The sequence below is a fragment of the Mirounga angustirostris genome, unplaced genomic scaffold (assembly GCF_029215605.1).
Source record: "Mirounga angustirostris isolate CCGP_5_RB_7025 unplaced genomic scaffold, mMirAng1.0.hap1 SCAF_4, whole genome shotgun sequence".
Lineage (NCBI taxonomy): Eukaryota > Metazoa > Chordata > Mammalia > Carnivora > Phocidae > Mirounga > Mirounga angustirostris.
The window spans coordinates 143,416,966-143,436,436 of record NW_026991712.1 but is presented as its reverse complement, the minus strand read 5'-3'; the positions used below and the strand labels follow the sequence as shown (position 1 = coordinate 143,436,436).

The following is a 19,471-nucleotide window of genomic DNA, read 5'->3' as shown; positions in this document are numbered from 1 at the left end:
CCACTTCTGTTGTTTTTGTTTTTGATGCTTTTACATTACAATGCTTTTGTACTTTTTTTTGCACCACAGTTTGTTTCTTAAGTAAATCTTTTACTTAAAAAAATGTCCTCTTAAGATGTCTAAGCTATGCTTCATTGCTAGGAAAACTATATATTCTTCATAAAGTTTTTCTCTTAACATTTTTACATGTGATGTTTCTCTCCAACTATCTGTCAAAACAAAATTCTAGGGACGCCTGGGTGGCTCAGTCATTAAGCGTCTGCCTTCGGCTCAGGTCATGATCCCCATGATCCCAGGGTCCTGGGATGGAGTCCAGCATCAGGCTCCTTGCTCAGCAGGGAGCCTGCTTCTCCCTCTGCCTGCCGCTCCCCACTGCTTGTGCTCGCTCTCTCTCTCTGACAAATAAATAAAATATCTAAAAAAAATAAAATAGTCAATTTCTTTAAAAAAAAAATCTATTACAGACCATACACATTTCTATCAAATCTTCATCTATTCTGCATAGTAAGATTTTATCACATACGTTGGTAAATTTTTATTTTTTACTTTCCTTTCCACATTTATTTTATTACATTTCAGGGTGTCAACATCTTTTATTTTTATAAATTCAAATCTATTTTATTAAATGCACTTATTAGTGTATTATGCTAAGTGAAATAAGTCAACCAGAGAAAGACAATTATCATAAGGTTTCACTCATATGTGGAATATAAGACATAGGGCAGAGGATCATAGGGGAAGGGAGGGAAAACTGAATGGGAAGAAATCAGAGAGGGAGACAAACCATGAGAGACTCTTGACTCCAGGAAACAAACTGAGGGTTGCTGGAGGGGATGAGGGTGGGGGGATGGGGTAAATGGGTGATAGGCATTAAGGAGGGCATTTGATGTGATGAGCACTGGGTGTTACACACAACTAATGAATCACTGAACACTACATCAAAAACTAATGATGTATACTACATGTCGGTTATTGAATTTAAATTAAAAAAAGATGCTAACAAATGATACTTTTTAACCAGGTGAAAAAAAAATAAATGAAGTTATTAAATATCTCCTTAAAAGTGAGCAACATTTTCCCACTATACAACTAAAATATGCCTTTCCGTTGCCTTTATTTTGTTTTCTGCATTTAACTTTATGCACTACACATAACAGGTACTTAATAAATGCATACTGAATTTTAAAGAAACACCTATAGAACACAAGCTATGAATAAATCATTATGATAAATGTCATAGGGAAAACACTGAGTGAAGAGAATAGGAGAAAGCAAGAATGTACTCTTAATAGCAAAAACACACAGTTCCCAAGAGAGAATCCCAAGGAAGACCGGAGTTAAATATGGAATTGGCCAGCCTACAGATTCCTACTAGAAGTGAAAGAAACGAACATATACTGTTCACTTTCTATGTACCTTCAACTGTACCAGGTATTTTATTTATGTTATCTCTATTGGTGTTACGGTAGGAAGCAGCTCTGAAATTTTTAACCCAATGTTATTTTACTTCTCTTGCCTATAATGACCTATCATGCAATCATGTAATGAATATTCATTAAGCATCTCAGAAACTGTCACAGGCACTAGGGAGACAGCAGTGAACAAGGGCCTTACATTCTGCAAGGAGGAGACAGACAATAAACAAGTAGTAAACAAGATCGATTTAGTTAAGTACATGAAGAAACAAAACCGTAAACTTTGTTAGAGAACGAATGCACAGAAGAAGGGCTATTTGAGACTGGGGGAATCAAGGAAAGCCTCCGAAGGGAGATGGTGCTTGGGTAACAAGAGCTGAAGGAAGAATATTTCAGGCATAGAAGTCAGCAACTAGAGGAGCAGTGAGAAGGAAACAAGCTCAGTGTGAAATAACTGGACTCAAGGAAAACCTGGGGAAGAGGGACATGTGAAAAAGTTGGAGAAGGAAGCAGTGGCCAAATTACCTGACTTAAAGACAGCGGGAGTTTGGATTTTTATCCTGAATTCGAGAGATGCCACTAAAAGGTTTTACACAGGGAAACGACAATTAAAAGATCATTCCGGCTACTGTACTGCAAACAGGCTGTTGTTAGGGGATGAGGTGAAAAACAATAGGAAGATTAAAATATGAGATGACTGCAGTTAATCCAGGCGAGGGATGACGGTGGTGGTGAAGGGGCAGTAGACAAGATCTTCTTGTGGGTAGGATATAGAGAAGGAATCAAAAATGAGTCCTGAGTTCCTTCCTCTGTGTTAACAGCACTGCCTTTATTACGCTACCCATGTATCTGAAGATAATTTACTTGCTCCAAGTAAATAATTATTGTTACCTAGTACTGTACTGTTTGCTGGTTAATGACCCCAGTCTATAAATTCTTTTAAAAGTGGTATTTTTATCAATTTGTCAAAACAAAATGTTCACAAAATGCATCAGATAATTAACAATGTCCCTTTCTTTATTTTGAAGCTAGAGTTAATTATTCACTGAATAACTGTTCTTTAAACTTCCGAAAAATTCTCCGAAGTAAATCCCCATCAGGGCTAGGTGCTCTTTTCTTTGCTAATTTGTTATGACTCTGGGTTTGTGATACAGTTGTTTTTATTTATTTGATTTAATTATACCTTACCTCTTCAAAAATTAATTTGAGGAGGTACATTCTAGTTACAATTTCTACTTCTAGCTGTATCCACTTCGGCAGTTCTCTCTCACACACACACACAGGCATGCATACACTTTAATTACTTCTGATTTTGACCTGAGCCATTGACATCATCTACCTAAAAATAATATTCTCTCAAGTATTTTGGTTTTCCTGCATGTTAATTATCATAGCTCTTCTCCTGACCCTATTTACCTTTTACTCTTTGTCTAAATAAATGACTTGATAATTTTCACTTTGACAAAATTTCTGAAAAAAACCAACTCTTATAATTTTATTTCTGCTTAATTTTATGTTCCCTGTCTGGGGCACACTATGTGTATCAATTTTGTTTCTCTTTTTCTGTCTAACAGAGACATTTAAATTGGTAAAGTTTTTTTTTACATATAGGTTTGACAGCAATCCATGAAAATACAACTACAACCATTACAAATTTTTTTTTATTCTAAGGCAGCTCTTATTGTTATGGATTTCTTGTCTTATACATACAAGAATTTTATTTTAATTTTCATGTGGCTGCCCATACTTTAATTTTTGTTATATTAATTTTAATATATTATGTTCTGATAATTTGAACCATAACATTTTTATATTAAGTATACATATTTTTGTTCAAGTTAATGACCAATATTTTTCTGAAAGATGTATGTACATTTGGAAAAAAAATACATCTCTTTCTTAGCATTTAGTTTTTTGTGTCAGTTGAATCTTATTTATCGTACTTTCAACTCAATTCTTTATTAGTTCCTTACTTTATCTGTGGTTTTCTAAGAATAGCAGGGTGCAAGCTAGAATCACAATCATATATAAACAGAATAAACTACAAATTCTATCTAATTCTTGATCATCTGGATTCTGGAAGGAGAACTCCAGCTACTAAGTACTTTACTGATATATTGTTCTATGTGTTCCATGTGTTAAGGGATCTTCTATCTTCAAAGAAAGAAAAGTGGGTTTGGCTAGATAGCACACCAAAGTGTATTACTTCCACTGTTTTCTGTTTGTTTGTTTGTTTTATTTCTTTTACCCTAAACTCTTACACTTCTCCAAAATATAAAAGGTAAGATCTAAAGTCATTCTTACTCATATGCATCTTTATATTTTCTCTTTATACTTGGCAGCTTATAAAATCCTATCTCTGCAATGAAGATTAAACACTTGGCAAATTTAAATATCTAGGCATTGTCATTTCAGGGCATCTCAGGCATGATGCTCTGGGGTTCTAAAAAGCCATCTTGAGAAATGTTATCTAAATCAAACATGTTATAGAAACCACAGTCAAAGAAATTAAGACATAAATGAAGGTACTGGTGTTTTCTACTGTTCTATGTAGCTTGATTTCATGTTTTTTCAGTGTTCTTCCATTTTTCAGACTTTTTTTAGCTTTGGGTGTTTTAATTTGGCTGTGCTATGTTCCTTTATCTCCAGCATCAATGAGTCTTTGCTCTGGGGCATCAATTCTGTTCTTCACAGCCTCCACTGAAAGTTTTACAGCTTGTCTGCTGTATTCACAAGTTTAGCAATTTTCTGGAACGGATGTATCTTACATTTGTAAAGTCATTCTTTCTTCTTCTGTCACTTTCAATGTAGTTAAATCAGCCTTCTCATGCCAGCTTCAGGGGGCACCTAGGCTGTCCTCTCCAATGTAGGAAAGCTTTTAAATTATACCTGAGATTTGTTTTTTTTAGATTTTTTTACTCTTTGAAGCTTATCTTACTGGAAGAAAATGGGCATTTCAGAGGCTTTTTGTTGTTGTTATTGTTAGATTTAGTTTGGATGAAGGTCTTTGTGGTGTTATTAGTTAAGGACACTCATACACAAAATGTCTATTAAATACAATTACCTATGATCATCTTTCTTTTCAACTCTTATTAAAATCTTTCTGATTTTTTAAAAATCTCTCCCATCTACCTCTTACATCTACTCTTGCATAGGAGAAAAATGTGGCTGCAACATCTTTTCTTCCATTAGATCTAATTTGGCTGGTCTGAGTTCCTTCTTCACTGTTCTATATAGATTCCTCCTGAAGACGCACACACAGGTTAGCCTTTTGAGACAGAGGACAATGATAGTTCCCCTCAATCAAAGAAACTTCTCGGGTTGTTGAAAAACTGGATATTTATGGAGTGCTAAATCATTACCCTACAACCACTTGCTGGCCAGACGAGGGAAAACCATATCGACAAAGGAAGGGGCAGGCCATCACCATCCAAACCCCTGATCAAATGTGGCATCACTAAATGTGAGCAGCCAGATCAAGAGAATCCTGATGTAAAACAATATGAAGCATAGCTGCACTGCCTATAAAATATTCTTGCCAAAATTTAACTCCTGTTTACAGGTATACAGAGAAACAAGTGTTAAAAAAAAAGAGAGAGAGAGAGAGAGAGAGAGAGAGAGAGACCACAGGCCCAAAATAGACTCAATTGTGGTAAGCCCCACATCAGCAAACCAAGACTTAACAGCTAACCTAACTGCAGTTTCAACCTCTTCCAAAATGGAATCTCAAACCAGTAAATCTAGAATTTCCCAGTCAGCATTTAGTGAGGTAATCTGCCAGACAGACCCCTTCCGTCCCACAAAGAAAGATGAGGTAACTCCGCTTTCCTTGTCCCTGCCCCTTACTGCTTACCAAAGTCTCTCATTTTATTCAATTTTTTGGAGCTCCTTTCTATTGCTAGAAGGATGCTGCCCAATTCACAAACTGCTGAATAAAACCAATTTGGTCTTTAAATTTACTGTTGAATTTTGTTTTTTAACACAAATTAGATGATATCACAAAAAAGCAATCACATAAATCTAGAATGGGAGGCTAGATTTATTCAACAAGTCAACGGCATATTTAAAAACAAACAAAAACAAAGGGAGGGGCCACTGTTCTGAAGTCAAAGAGACAAGTGACAAAATAATCAAATGCAACACATGAATTTGATGGATCAGGATTTGAATAAACCAACAGTAAAACTATATTTTGAGACAGAAAAATCTGCATATGGACAGGATATTTATTTTTTTTTTTAAAGATTTTATTTATTTATTTGACAAGAGAGAGAGGCAGCGAGAGAGGGAACACAAGCAAGCGGAGTGTGAGAGGGAGAAGCAGGCCTCCCGCGGAGCAGGGAGCCCGACACGGGGCTCGATCCCAGGACCCCGGGGTTCACGACCCAAGCCGAAGGCAGACGCTTAACAACTGAGCCACCCAGGCGCCCCAGGATATTTATTTTTAATAAGGAATTACTATAAATTTTCTTAGGAATAATAGTATAACTGCGGATGAAAATGGTACTACTTTCTAAAATACATATTGGAGTAACTGGGGAGAAAGCTCTCATGTCTGGCATTTACATTAAAATTCTAATGGGAAAAAATAAGAGGAGATTCAAATGAAGCAAGTTACAAAACGGTTGATACTAATGAATGTGAGCGGAAAATGAGGATTCATTAAATTATTCAAATTATTCTCTATCTTTACATGTGTTTTTAAGATTTATAATAAAAAAATTCCTTTAAAGATGTTTTTTCTCTCTATTCTCCATTTTCCTGTCATTTCTGCATTTCTGTGACTTGATTCTTGATTTTATATCTATACCTTTAGTTCAAAATAATTCATGAAAGGTTTAAATGTTTTTCCTTGAAGGGGTACAGAAAAAGTCTCCCTAAAATGTGCCATTTTGGCACATGGACTATTTTGAGTTGAAGGCAATAAACCCCAGTGGGCTCAAGAGAAGATTTTGCTCCTCTCTTAACTACCTAGAAGAATATAAATTGGGGGGTCTTTCCCAGAATAAGAGTTATTACCAGAAATAAATTTTATCTGAGTGACCCATCTGTATGAAAGAGCAAACATCTCATTACCAAATATCTGCTCTTCTTCTTACTGCCCTGGTGAATTGCTCTCCTCCCCTTTGAAGCCCCAGGGCCTTATCCCATTCCTTAGCGCAGAATGGCATATATACTTCATTTTACCTGTCTTTGAATCTCTCGTGTATGTGGTGTTTCCATATGTACAAAATTAAATTTGTTTTTCTCCTGTTAATCTATCTCATGTCAATTTAATTTAGACCAGCCAGAAGAACCTTTGAAGGGTAGATAAAAATGTTTTCTTCCCAACATCCTGAAAAAATGAAACCAATCCCTTTATACCCCCCTTGAAGCTCTCTCCCTTAATTTCTATAGGCAAGCATACACTTAAAAAAAAAAAAAAAAAAAAAAAGCCTAGGATTTTAACTAACCTCAATCAAAAACTTATTTAACAGGAATGAATGAGAAATTTAACAGGAAATTTAACAGAAATGAATGAGAACAGCAGTTTGTTACTTTAAGAGAAAGAAAAGAAATACAATAAGGATAATGGCTATGTGGCTACTTACAAATAACAAAACAAAAACTTCTATTTATATATTAGCCTTACAGGATGATTTTAGTGTCTTTACTTGAAAGGCAAATGGATGACAATAGAAAATAAAAACAGAAGAAACTGTGAAAAACTTTGAAATGGGCAAAAAAGAACACTGGATATCCTATCAAGTGCATCCTTGAGTGTCACCTCTGCCTTTCAAGGCCTTAGAGCTGTTTTACAACTCCATAATCTGTAGAATACTAATAACAATGCAAATAAATACAAGTCTGCAGAAATGTAAGCGAACTGTCTGGTGGAATGCAAATTGATCATTGCCTCATGAATAGATCAGTTTTCCATCTGTCTGTAAAGTTGGTTCAGCATTCCTGATTGTCTATATACCTATGGTTCTGAAATTCTCCCGTCAGCTAGCTGTAACATATTACTGGCTCTCTCAGTAATAATAAGTTAAAGAAAATCTCAGATATTGTTCATCTTATATTTATGTAAGTCACGATTTTACCTTTAAAAATGTTTTCCAATTCATTTCCTTTCCTTTCATAATAAACTGCAATGGAAATTGGAATCGTTGACTAATTTTTGAAGTGGTCTAAAAAAGTTAATTATTTAACTAAAAATTTTAATAAATACAAAAAATTTAAAAATTAAGTTCACCTTGACACATGTCAATTTTCCTCTAGAATGATAAGATAAATAAGAAAAAGTTTTCAAATAAATTTTATAATCAACCACTCCTGACACAGGAGAACAATATATTATGAAATGGCTGTATTTATTCCCAATAACAACCAAAGTATTTATGAAACTGCTGGTACACATCAGGATTCTTCTAGGCACTTCCTATCAAGTAAAATAGCAATTACTTATTCATAAAAAATAAAACCACAGTAATTAGGTTTAAAAAAAGAAAAAAAAAAAAAACAGGAGAAAAAAATTAATGGCCAGAGAAGCTTCATAATTAGATTAAAAGCTTCCTTTGAAAGTAGAAACTAAGTCATTTCAAGAGAAAAAAAATCAACTCCATTTTTTAACACATTTTTCTAAAAATATCATACTTTTCTTTCCCCCTAAAAGCAATTTTTTCTAATGGCCCATTCACTTCAGCCTCAAGTAGATACACATCACATGCACCATAATATTTTTTTTAAAGTTTTAGACAATGTTACTGTCAGGCTTCCTGGCTTTATATGATTCAGAGGCCAATTCAATTACAGTAGCTGCTATGATATTTGCCTTTTCCTCAACACTCTCCATGTCAGACAAAATGAAATTCTGTAAAGTGAACAGTGTACGTTTGTGTACATGGCCAACAATGACATTTCACTTCAATGTTAAACACTCACATTTTCTACTCATGAGATGTATAATATTAATGATTTATGCATTTACTTTGTCCAATTATAAATGCATAAGAATGATTTACAAGATCTCAACCCCCAGATTCCTGAAAGTTTAAAGAATTCAAGATAAAATGAGATTAAAATGAATGCATTTACAGCCTGCCAGTATCTATAAAAACTGAATGCAGTAAATTTGAACACCAAGATTTAAAAAACAGTTTACAAATAAGGCTGACGTTGAAAGTCCTAAGAGTCATTAAAAAATAAATCCTATTCAAAATTATTATAATAACATAACCCTAAACAACAGTAAGGCCAAATGAAATGTTTTTCCTATACATTCTATCATTCCCCAACTCCTTCCCCCAACCAAGAAAAGGATGGCAGAGAGTGAGTCAGTGAGAGAAACAGAAAATAAAAAATTCAGTCTAAATGCTTCCGGTTGTAAAATAAATCTTTCAAGTAAATTTCTATCCTGGGTTATCAAACCATTTCCTTTATTCACATCTATTCATCCATATTTTATAACAATCTTTACAGAAAGAAAGTTAAATAAGGGATCTCTTTCAAGGACAACTTATGTTATACATAAATTTAAAATCTGAACAGTGTTAAGTATAATTTTAAAACTGTCATAAAATTAAACATCAACAGGTTGATTTAACATCTGTTCTTCAATTTTTCACCCAAGTTGTTATGGTAACCAAAATGCGTGGAATATTTGTTTCCTAAATTTAACTGATTATTTCAAGTAAATAAAATTATAGCATATCATCTCTTATTAACTACAAATATTATTAATACTATAACCCTATATTTATCATTTTTAAATGCTGGTAGATTACAGGATTATATTTACCTAGGTATTTATGCATGCTTTATCTCAGAATACACATTAAAAAATAGCAAAGGTGTAGTTTTTTCTAACTTGGGGGCATTTTCTTGATTTTAAAAGCAAGACAAAACAAGGAACTAGTCTATTTTGTGAACGACATACTATATTAAAATACTTCAAAATTATATGATTTTAGTGCTTTGTAGAGGAGCTATAGATCACATTCCCCCCAAACATAAGTCAACCCTGTTACTCCTCTAGTGCTCTACTCCAAACTTTCCACTGGTGTCCCATCCGTGACCAAAAGCCAAAGTCCTTACACTGGCTTCAAAACCTGCACTCTCCACTTTCCATTGCTTACCCCATCCAGCCACATTGGTCTCCTTGCTGTCCCTCAAATACACCAGGCTCACTCCGACCTCAATGCCTGGTACTTACTATTTCTTCTGCCTGGAAGGGTGTTCGCCTAGGAAGTCATACGGCTCATTCTTCCATTTATTTCATTCTTCCTTCAAATACCATCTTCTCAGTGAAACCTTCTCTGACTAACCCCATTTCAAACAGCTGTTCCAGGACCTTGACCACCTCTGCTCACATATTACCTACCCACTATGGAGTGGACTGTTCCCCCCTACCCCAGATTCTTATGTTGAAGCCTTAACCTCCAATGTGATGACAGTATTTGAAGATGGGGAGATGAGGTAATTTAGGTTTAGAAGAGGTTATGAGGGTGGAGCCCTCATGAAAGAATTAACAGGCCCTTATAAGAAAAGGCTAAGTCAGGTGTAGTATCTGTTCTTATCAGTTTAATAAGAAAAGGAAGAGACACCAACACACTCAACTCTCTCCACCAGGTGAGGACACAATGTTTTAGAAGACAGCCATCTGCAAGCCAGAAAGACCGCACCAGAAACTGAATCTGCCAGAAAATTACTGGACTTCTAGCCTTCAGAATTATGAAAAAATTAATTGCTATTGCTTAAGCCAGAACCTTGACCTTGGACTTCTACCCTTCAGAACTGTGAAAAAATAAATTTCTGTTGCTTAAGCCACACAGTCTCTGGTATTTTGCTACGGCAACCCAAGCTGACTAATACATTGTTCTTCCTTTATTTTCTTCATGTTAACACTCATTACTGACTAGTATACAATATATCAGTGATCTATTCTATACATTACTAATTAATGCTATTTATTGTCTGTCTCCCTTTACTGCATAAGCTTCATGAGGACAGGGATTTTTGTGTAATTTGTTCACAACACTTGTAACACCTATGGTCTGGCCTAACACATGATCAATAAATAATTGTTGAATGCACCAAGTATAGATTTAAAATATCTTAAATCTTGATATGCTATGGTAGGAAATAATAAATTTCTTTGATGATATTCAGGGAATCCAGTAAGAAATAAAAAATACACAATCTTCAGTAAGTTAATTTTTTAAAAAAAATCAAAATTATCAAGATTTATCATAGAACCAAAGAATCTTACTTTCCTGATTTTCTTGATCTTTTCTCCTCCTATAAATCTGATATACTACAGGCTCAATCTTCTTCCTACCAATTAAATATGTAAACTACTTTATACTGTTAACCTCTGTCCAGGATCTTTTTCTCTGTTTACTTCCTAAGTGAACTCATCTACTCTGCTTCAACTATCACCTTTTTCAGGTGACTCTGAAATCCTCATCTCTTGCCTAGATTTCTCTGTGTTCTGGTGCTGTATTCCCAACTACCTCTGAGATGTACATCAATTCAGGCATACTGTCAGGAGCTTTAGGTAGAATATAACATTGTATTCACGTAAATGGAGGAAAAAAAAAAACCTTAAATAAAATTTAACTACAACAACAACAAAAGTAGTCCTTAGTAGTAGTCTATAGACTCAGATAATTCTATATATTGCCTGAGGAATCACTTTGTTTCATTATAGAAATTAGAATGGTAGGGAATTCCAATCCCCCTCATGCTTATCACTACTTGACATTCTAATTAACAGTATACTCTTGCACTATCAGCTTCACTTCAACCACTGAATTATTCCCAATATTGTAGTGGAGTTTTATTGCTTTCAAATTGAATTTAATCACTTGGGGGCAAAATGTAAGAAATTACATGAGGTTTTCAAATTAAGTTTCTGAACTAGGATAGTTTATTTTTAGAAGGAAAAAAAAAAAAATCTCCCAGTGTTTTTCATCATTGGTTCCCAAATAACATATTTGTTTCTCCAACCACTTTTCCTCATACTCACTAATCAATTCATTATTATTTTAAAGACTTCTCTAAAGCACATTTTTTACAGAATATAGGTCAAGCTTCAGACGAAAGGTGGCAGAATTCATTATCCAGCTTAAGCAAGCCATATATTTTTAGAATTTCACTAAGGAAAAAATGCAAAGAAAGGAAATTCTAAAAGAAAACCATGTGGTTATTAGGAATTAAGAGATAGGCTAAACTTGCCAGGGCAGTAGAAGGCCCCTGGGTCGTAGGTATCACTGAGAAGACTCTCAGAGCCAGTGAGCTTCAGTACACATCAATTACTAACACAATATAATCCCAGTGCTATGTTGCCCTTTTAAGATGAATTATTACTATATATTATATCAAGTAAATTTCACTGTTATTTCTTTCTCAAATATTTTTTTCTTCAAATTAGGAGTATAAATGAAATATATTTAGGAAAGGTCTTAAGAACCCATGTCTGGCTATTCCCAATGCTCATAAAAGGTACAAAGTATGCCCAAGCTATGGACAAATTCTGTTATCATCCCTTTCAAAATATATCCAAAATCTGACCACTTCTCTCACTCTCTTCTGTCTCCATAATGTCTTACCAGGATTTTTGCAAGAGCCTCCTAAATAGCCTCCCTGATTCCACCCTTGCCCCACTACAGTCCACTCTCCACACAGGAGCCCCAGTGATCACTATAAAACACATGAGTCAGGTCAATTCACTCCTCTGCTGCTCACACCAGACCTGAGTGATGAGGAAACTAGCTTCCCTCATCACTTGAAATAAAAGACCTTACAGTGGTTTAGAAGACCCTTCATGGTCTGGTCCCCCTACATCTCAACCATTCTCCCCTCCTCCCTTACTCCATTCCACCTCCATGTCTTCCTGGCTATTCCCTGGACACATCAAACATACTCTCACTTTAGGTCCTGTGCACTGGCTACTTCCTCAGCCTAAAAGACTCCCTCCATATATTCACAGGATTTGCTCCAGGGCTTTTCCAGATTCTATTCAGTGAGGCTCTCCTTGACACATGAACACAGACTAGTAAACCTTCTCTGCTGCCCAGTCCTCTCTACTACCTTTAACCTGCTTTATATTTCCCCCTCATGCTTATCACTACTTGACATACTACATGTATGTTTGTTTGTTTATTATTTGAATTATCTAATTAAAATGTTAGCTCCAAAAAAGCAAAGACTGTTTTGTCCTTGCTCATTCCCCGGCAACAGAACACAGAACAGTAGATTAGAAATGAGTATCAACAAATACTGATCACATAAACGAATGAATGAATCTTGCGATTGTTTCTCATTCCAAACTAGATGCTGGCTATTATTCCTTCAAATTGCATACCACAACATTTTTACTTTTCTTGTAAGTCATATTCCCTGTTGTATTAAGAATCAATCTGTACTTATCTTAGCATGAAAGTATCAAGAACCGTGTCTTATTTCTCTTTGTACCCCTGTACTTACTAGCATCATTTCTTTAACAGGAACCCAATATATCTTAAGCTGAATTTGAAGTCATACTGAAAGATAACTTTTATAATACACCTGGATCCCTTTTTATCCTTTAGCAAACAGACCAATACCAATTCTTAAATTTCTAAAGAATAGTCTGCTTTTATAACCAATCAGCAAATTTAGTTCAAGTGAAATAGAAGAGAGATGTAGCCTGGCTTAGACATGCCTGACATCCATCTTGTACCAATGTCATAACTACAGAAAACATCTTGAATGAAGTCAAAAGATTTTCAAAAGATAGTAAAAACTACTTGAGAGAAAGCTGCTTCAACTTGATCCATTGAATTCTACCAAAAAAGAAAGAATGCCACACAGCACATGCTTTATAAACAAATAAATAACCAAAAAGCAAATACAAAGAGATTTTTTTTCTAAAACAAATTCCAGTATCACTATCGAAATTAATAATTAATTAACCCCAAAATTTTGCACAGTTCATTAACTGGTATTTTTAACAAGCTTTTTAACAAAGCTTAAATCACCAAGAAAAGACTAAATTATGATCAGTATGTATGAAAAATACATACTTTGAGTTTTAGACTTTTGCCAAATCATTTAAAATTAAAAGGTATGATTCTAAAAAGGTTAAACTTTCACCATCAAGAAAAGTCAACTAAACAGCAATTTATTCCCCAAGACTTGTGGACAAGCAGGATTTTTACTTTTCAGTCAAATCCTTTAAAAACCGAGAATCCATAATTACAGTGATCAAAATATTTGATAGGCTAGACTAGAACTCTCTTTTTCTAAGCACAAGAAGCAACTGCATTAAAAATAAATGATACAGTAAAAACAATGTCTTGCCTTATACAGCGTTAGCTCACCTGAGGTATGAGTCTATCCAAGTGCTCAGCTCGATTTCCATGAGAAGGGTGTGTGGATAACCATTCTGGCAACTTGGGATGGCCTTGGAGGCTATCTGCAAATTCCATCTGCTGCCAAAACACTGAACTGGCTCTGACATCCACACAAGCCTAAAATCAGAATTAAAAAAAAAAAAATGAGCTTAGTTAATGAGAACATTTTTTAAAATTTAAATCATTATGTTTTAAAACTATTTTCTATCATTATTTGCAAATGACATATCTGATAAAAGGCTAGTATCCAAAATGTAAAAAGAACTTATAAAACTCAACATCCAAAAAACAATCCAATTAAAAATGGGCAGAAGACATGAACAGAGATTTTTTTCTTCAAAGAATACATACAGACGGCCAACAGACATACGAAAAGATGCTCATCATCACATTATCAGGGAAATGCAAATCAAACCTACAATGAGATACCACCTCACACCTGTCAGAATGGCTAAAATCAAAAACACAAGAAACATCATGTACTGATGAAGATGTGGAGAAAAAGGAACCCTCGTGCACCACTGGTGGGAATGCAAAGTGGTGCAGCCACTGTGGAAAACTGTATGGAGGTTCCTCAAAGAGTTAAAAATAGAACTACCCTACAATCCTGCAATTGCACTACTGGGTATTTACCCAAAAAATACAAGAACACTAATTCAAAGGGATATATGCATTGCTATGTTTATAGCAGCATTATTTATAATAGCCAAGATATGGAAGCAGCCCAAGTGTCCATCAATGAATGGATAAAGAAGATGTGGTTTAATACACACACACACAATGGATTATTACTGAGCCATCAAAAAGAACAAAATCTTGCCATTTGCAGTGACATGGATGGAGCTAGACAGCATAATGCTAAGCGAAATAAGTCAGAGAAAGACACCATAGGATTTCATTCATGTGCAATTTAAGAACAAAACAAGGAAAGGGAAAAAAATAAGAGAAAGACAAACCAAGAAACAGACTCTTAACTATAGAGAACAAACTAATGATTGTCAGAGGTGAGGAGGGTGGGGGGAAGGGTGAAATAGGTGATGGGGTAAGGAGTCCACTTATCATGATGAGCACTGAGTGCTGTATGGAACTGTTGAATCACTAAATTGTACACCTGAAACCAGTAGAACTCTGTATGTTAACTAGAATAAAAATAAAAACAAAAAAAAAGCAAATGAAAAAGCAACAAGAAACAAAAAATAAAAGTGACTGCAATGAAAAAAAATATTTTCGGGTGCCTGGGTGGCTCAGTTGGTTAAGCGACTGCCTTCGGCTCAGGTCATGATCCTGGAGTCCCAGGATCGAGTCCCACATCGGGCTCCCTGCTTAGCAGGGGGTCTGCTTCTCCCTCTGCCCTCTTCCCTCTCGTGCTCTCTGTCTCTCATTCTCTCTCTCTCAAATAAATAAATAAAATCTTTAAAAAAAAATATTTTCTTGCATTTTAATAAAAGTAGAATGTGCTCATTGCTTTAAAAAAAACTCATACAATATGGTATTAGAGAAGCCCAAAACTCTCCCTATACAGCACTCACAGATAATCCCACTCCCAAAGATAACCCACTATTTTCAGTATGACAGGTAATAAGAACACGTATTGAGGACAAAAATCTGCCACACAAATTAATATTTTGTTTTCATAAAAATATGGATTTAAAATCTCATTATTAAATTGTACTACAGAAATTTTATTCTTAATCTATATCACTAGAATAATTATAAGACTTCAAATAAACTTAAAGAAATTATATTTTTGTTACATTTTTAATGTTCGTATCAATTTATCTACTTTTCCTCAGTGTGTGTGCTAAAGAACATACTTAAGCCACTCAAAATACCTTATAAAAGTATATCTTTTTTTAACAAATAGGATACATACGTCTTGTATACGTGTGTATAATTCCATTAGACAGTCATACACATATACTTATCTACATAAAGAGTATTTCTGGAAGGCAACTGAAGAAACTGTTAATAGTAGTAGCTACCCTAAAAGTATAAATGGGATGTTTGATGATGGAGAAAGAGGACTTTTATTTCTGAATTATATAAACTATATTATTTTTATAACTACTTCTAAATCCTATATAGAGTGATTAAGTAAATATTATTATAAGCATGTTCAATTTATTGACATTTCTAATTTTTTCTATGAGAAGTGATTGGATAAAAGTGATTATATTTCCCAACTAGTTTACTTTTGAGTAAGACAATTAAGAAAAAACTTACACCGTACTGACTAAAATGTGCTATCAAAGAGCCTTAATGTGCTTTCAGCCTTAAAGCAATGAGATTGTGACACACAAAAAGGCAAATAAACAATATCATGCTGACCTAGTCAACATCCATGCCACTCTTTAGCACACACCATTAAAATATTTTCAAATGCTGGAAAAGGAGAAGAAAAAGTAATTTGAAATCCAAGTAAATTTTATTCAATGCTTAAAACAATTATTTTTACTGTGGTAAAATACACATAACATAAAATTTGCCATCTTAACCATCTTTAAGTGTACAGTTCACTGGTATTAAATACATTCACATTGCTGTGCAGCCACTACCACCAACCATCCCCATAGTTCATTTCGTAAAACTGAAACTCTATACCTATTAAACAATTAATTCCCCATTCTCCTCTCACCCCTGTCCTGGGTGACCACCATCACAAATTCTGCCTTTATGATTCTAACTACTCTAAGTACCTCATACAAGTGAAATCATACAATATTTGTCTTCTTGTGACTGGTTTACTTCACTTAGCATAACATCCTCAAGGTTCATCCAGTATTATAGCATATTGCAGAATTTCCTTCCTTTTTAAGACTGAACAAAATCCCGTATGTCTACACATTTTGCTTATCCATTCATTGGTCAATGGACACTTGGGTGCTTTCACATTTTAGCTACTGTGAATAACGCTATGAACATGGGTATACAAATACCTTTCTGAGGCCCTGCTTTCAATTCTTTGAGGAATATATCCAGAAAGGAAGCTGCTGGGACATACGGTAACTGAATTTTTTTTTTTTTTTTTTGGTGAAACTACCGTACCATTTTCACAATGGCTTACCATTTACATTCCCACCAACAATGCACAAGAGTTCCAATTTCTTCATGTTTTCACCAACATTTGTTAATTTGTTATTTTGATAGTAGCCATCCTAATGAGTATGAGGTATTATCTCATTATAGCTTTGATTTGCATTATCTAATAATCAGTGATTTGAGCATCTTTTTGTGTGCTTAGTGGCATTGAGATATCTCCTTTGGAGAAATGTCTACTCAAGTCCTTTGTCCATTTTACAATCAGATCTTTTGTGTTATTGTTAGGCTTTAAAAGTCCTCTGTAGGGGCGCCTGGGTGGCTCAGTCATTAAGCGTCTGCCTTCGGCTCAGATCATGATCCCAGGGTCCCGGGATCGAGCCCCACATCAGGGTCCCTGCTCCGCAGGAAGCTGCTTCTCCCTCTCCCACTCCCCCTGCTTGGGTTCCCTCTCTTGCTGTGTCTCTGTCAAATAAATCTTAAAAAAAATAATAAATAAATAAAAGTCCTCTGTATTCTGGATATTGATTCCTTATCAGATATATGACTTGCAAATATTTTCTCCCATTCTGAGGGTTGTCTTTTTACTGTGGATGGTGTCTTTTGATGCAAAAACTTTTTTTTTTTAATTTTCATGAAGTCCAATTTGCCTAATTTTTTCTTTTGTTACCTGTATCTTTGGTGTCATATCCAAGATATCATGACCAAATCCAATGTTGTGAAGCTTTCGTCCTATGTATTTTTTCTAAGAGTCTTATTGTTTCAGGTCTTACACTTAGGTTCCCGATCCATTCTGAATTATTTTTTTGTATACGTATTATGTAAGGGTCCAATTTCATTCTTTTTCTGAATATCCAGTTTTCCAGCATCATTTGTTGAAAAGACTGTCCTTTGCCCAGTTTCCATCCTTGACAAAAATTATTTGACCATATATGTGAGGACTCATTTCTGGGCTCTCTATTCTGTATCTTTTTATTATGTTAATCACCATACATTACATCATTAGTTTTTGATGTAGTGTTCCATGATTCATTGTTTGTGCGTTAACACCCAGTGCTCCATGCAGTATGTGCCCCCTCTGTAATACCCATCACCAGGCTAACCCATCCCCCCACCCCCTTCCCCTCTAGAACCCTCAGTTGTTTCTCAGAGTCCATCATCTCTCATGGTTCATCTCCCCCTCCGATTATCCACCCTTCATTTTTCCCTTCCTACTATCTTTTTTTTTTCTTTTAACATATAATGTATTATTTGTTTCAGAGGTACAGGTCTGTGATTCAACAGTCTTAACACAATTCACAGCGCTCACCATAGCACATACCCTCCCCAATGTCTATCATCCAGCCACCCCATCCCTCCCACCCCCCGCCACTCCAGCAACCCTCAGTTTGTTTCCTGAGATTAAAAATTCCTCATATCATAGAGATCATATGATACATGTCTTTCTCTGATTGACTTATTTCGCTTAGCATAATACCCTCTAGTTCCATCCATATCGTTGCAAATGGCAAGATTCAGTTTTTTTGATGGCTGCATAATACTCCATTGTGTATTTATACCACATCTTCTTTATCCATTCATCTGTTGATGGACATCTTGGCTCTTTCCATAGTTCGGCTATTGTGGACATTGCTGCTATAAACACTGTGATACACGTACCCCTTCGGATCCCTACATTTGTATCTTTGGGGTAAATACCCAGTAGTGCAATTGCTGGGTCGTACAGTAGCTCTATTTTCAACTTTTTGAGGAACCTCCATACTGTTTTCCAGAGTGGCTGCCACCAGCTCACATTCCCACCAACCAGTGTAGGAAGGTTTCCCTTTCTCCGCATCCTCGCCAACATCTGTCATTTCCTGACTTGTTAACAAATCAAGTCTATATGCCTTTCATGCCAATACCACAGTTTTGATTACTGTAGCTGTGTAGCAAGTTTTGAAATCTGAAGTGTGAGTCTTCCAGTTTTATTCTTTTTCAAGACTGTTTTGGCTACTCTGGTCCTTTAAGATTGCGTATGAATTTTAGGTTTAGTTTTTCTATTTCTACCAAAAAAACAAACAAAAAAGTCACCAGGATTTTAATAGGGATTGTATGTAATCTATAGATCACTTTGGGTACTACTGACATTTTTAAAATATTAAGTTTTCCAGTCAGTGAACATAGGATCTTTCTATTTCTTTATGTCTTGTTTCAGCAATGAATTTTTAGTTATCACTGTGTAAGTCTTTCACCTCCTTGGTTAATTTCTAAATCTTTTATTCTTGCTGAGGTTATTGTAAATGGAATTGTTTTTATAATTTCCTTTTCAATGTTCATTGTGTATAGAAATGAATTTTTGAGTGTTGACACTGTATCCTGATACTTCACTGAATTAATTTAAGTTCAAACAGCCATTTTTCAAGTCTTTAGAGTTTCCTACATATAAGATCGTATCATCTGCAAACAAAGATAATTTTACTTCTGCCTCTCCAATGTGGATAACTATTACTTCTTTTTCTTGCTCTGACTACAAACTTCCAGTACTATGCTGAACAGAAGTGAAAGTGGGAATCCTTGCCTTGTCCCTGAACTTACAGAAAAAGCTTTCAGTCTTTTACCACTGAGTATGATGTTTGTTGTGGGTTTTTCATATATGGCTTTTAT

General features: G+C 35.0%; 1 protein-coding gene across 11 annotated transcripts in view; it reads right to left on the bottom strand.

The window, feature by feature from the left end:
- OMA1 (OMA1 zinc metallopeptidase) overlaps positions 1–19,471 on the bottom strand; it is a 79,787-nt gene that overhangs the window by 5,072 nt on the left and 55,244 nt on the right. For all 11 annotated transcript variants that reach the window (XM_045897601.1, XM_045897597.3, XM_054512852.2 and 8 more), the window contains one exon: positions 13,760–13,909. In XM_045897601.1, coding sequence (XP_045753557.1) covers positions 13,760–13,909 — 150 coding nt within the window. The remainder of the gene's footprint in view (positions 1–13,759; positions 13,910–19,471) is intronic.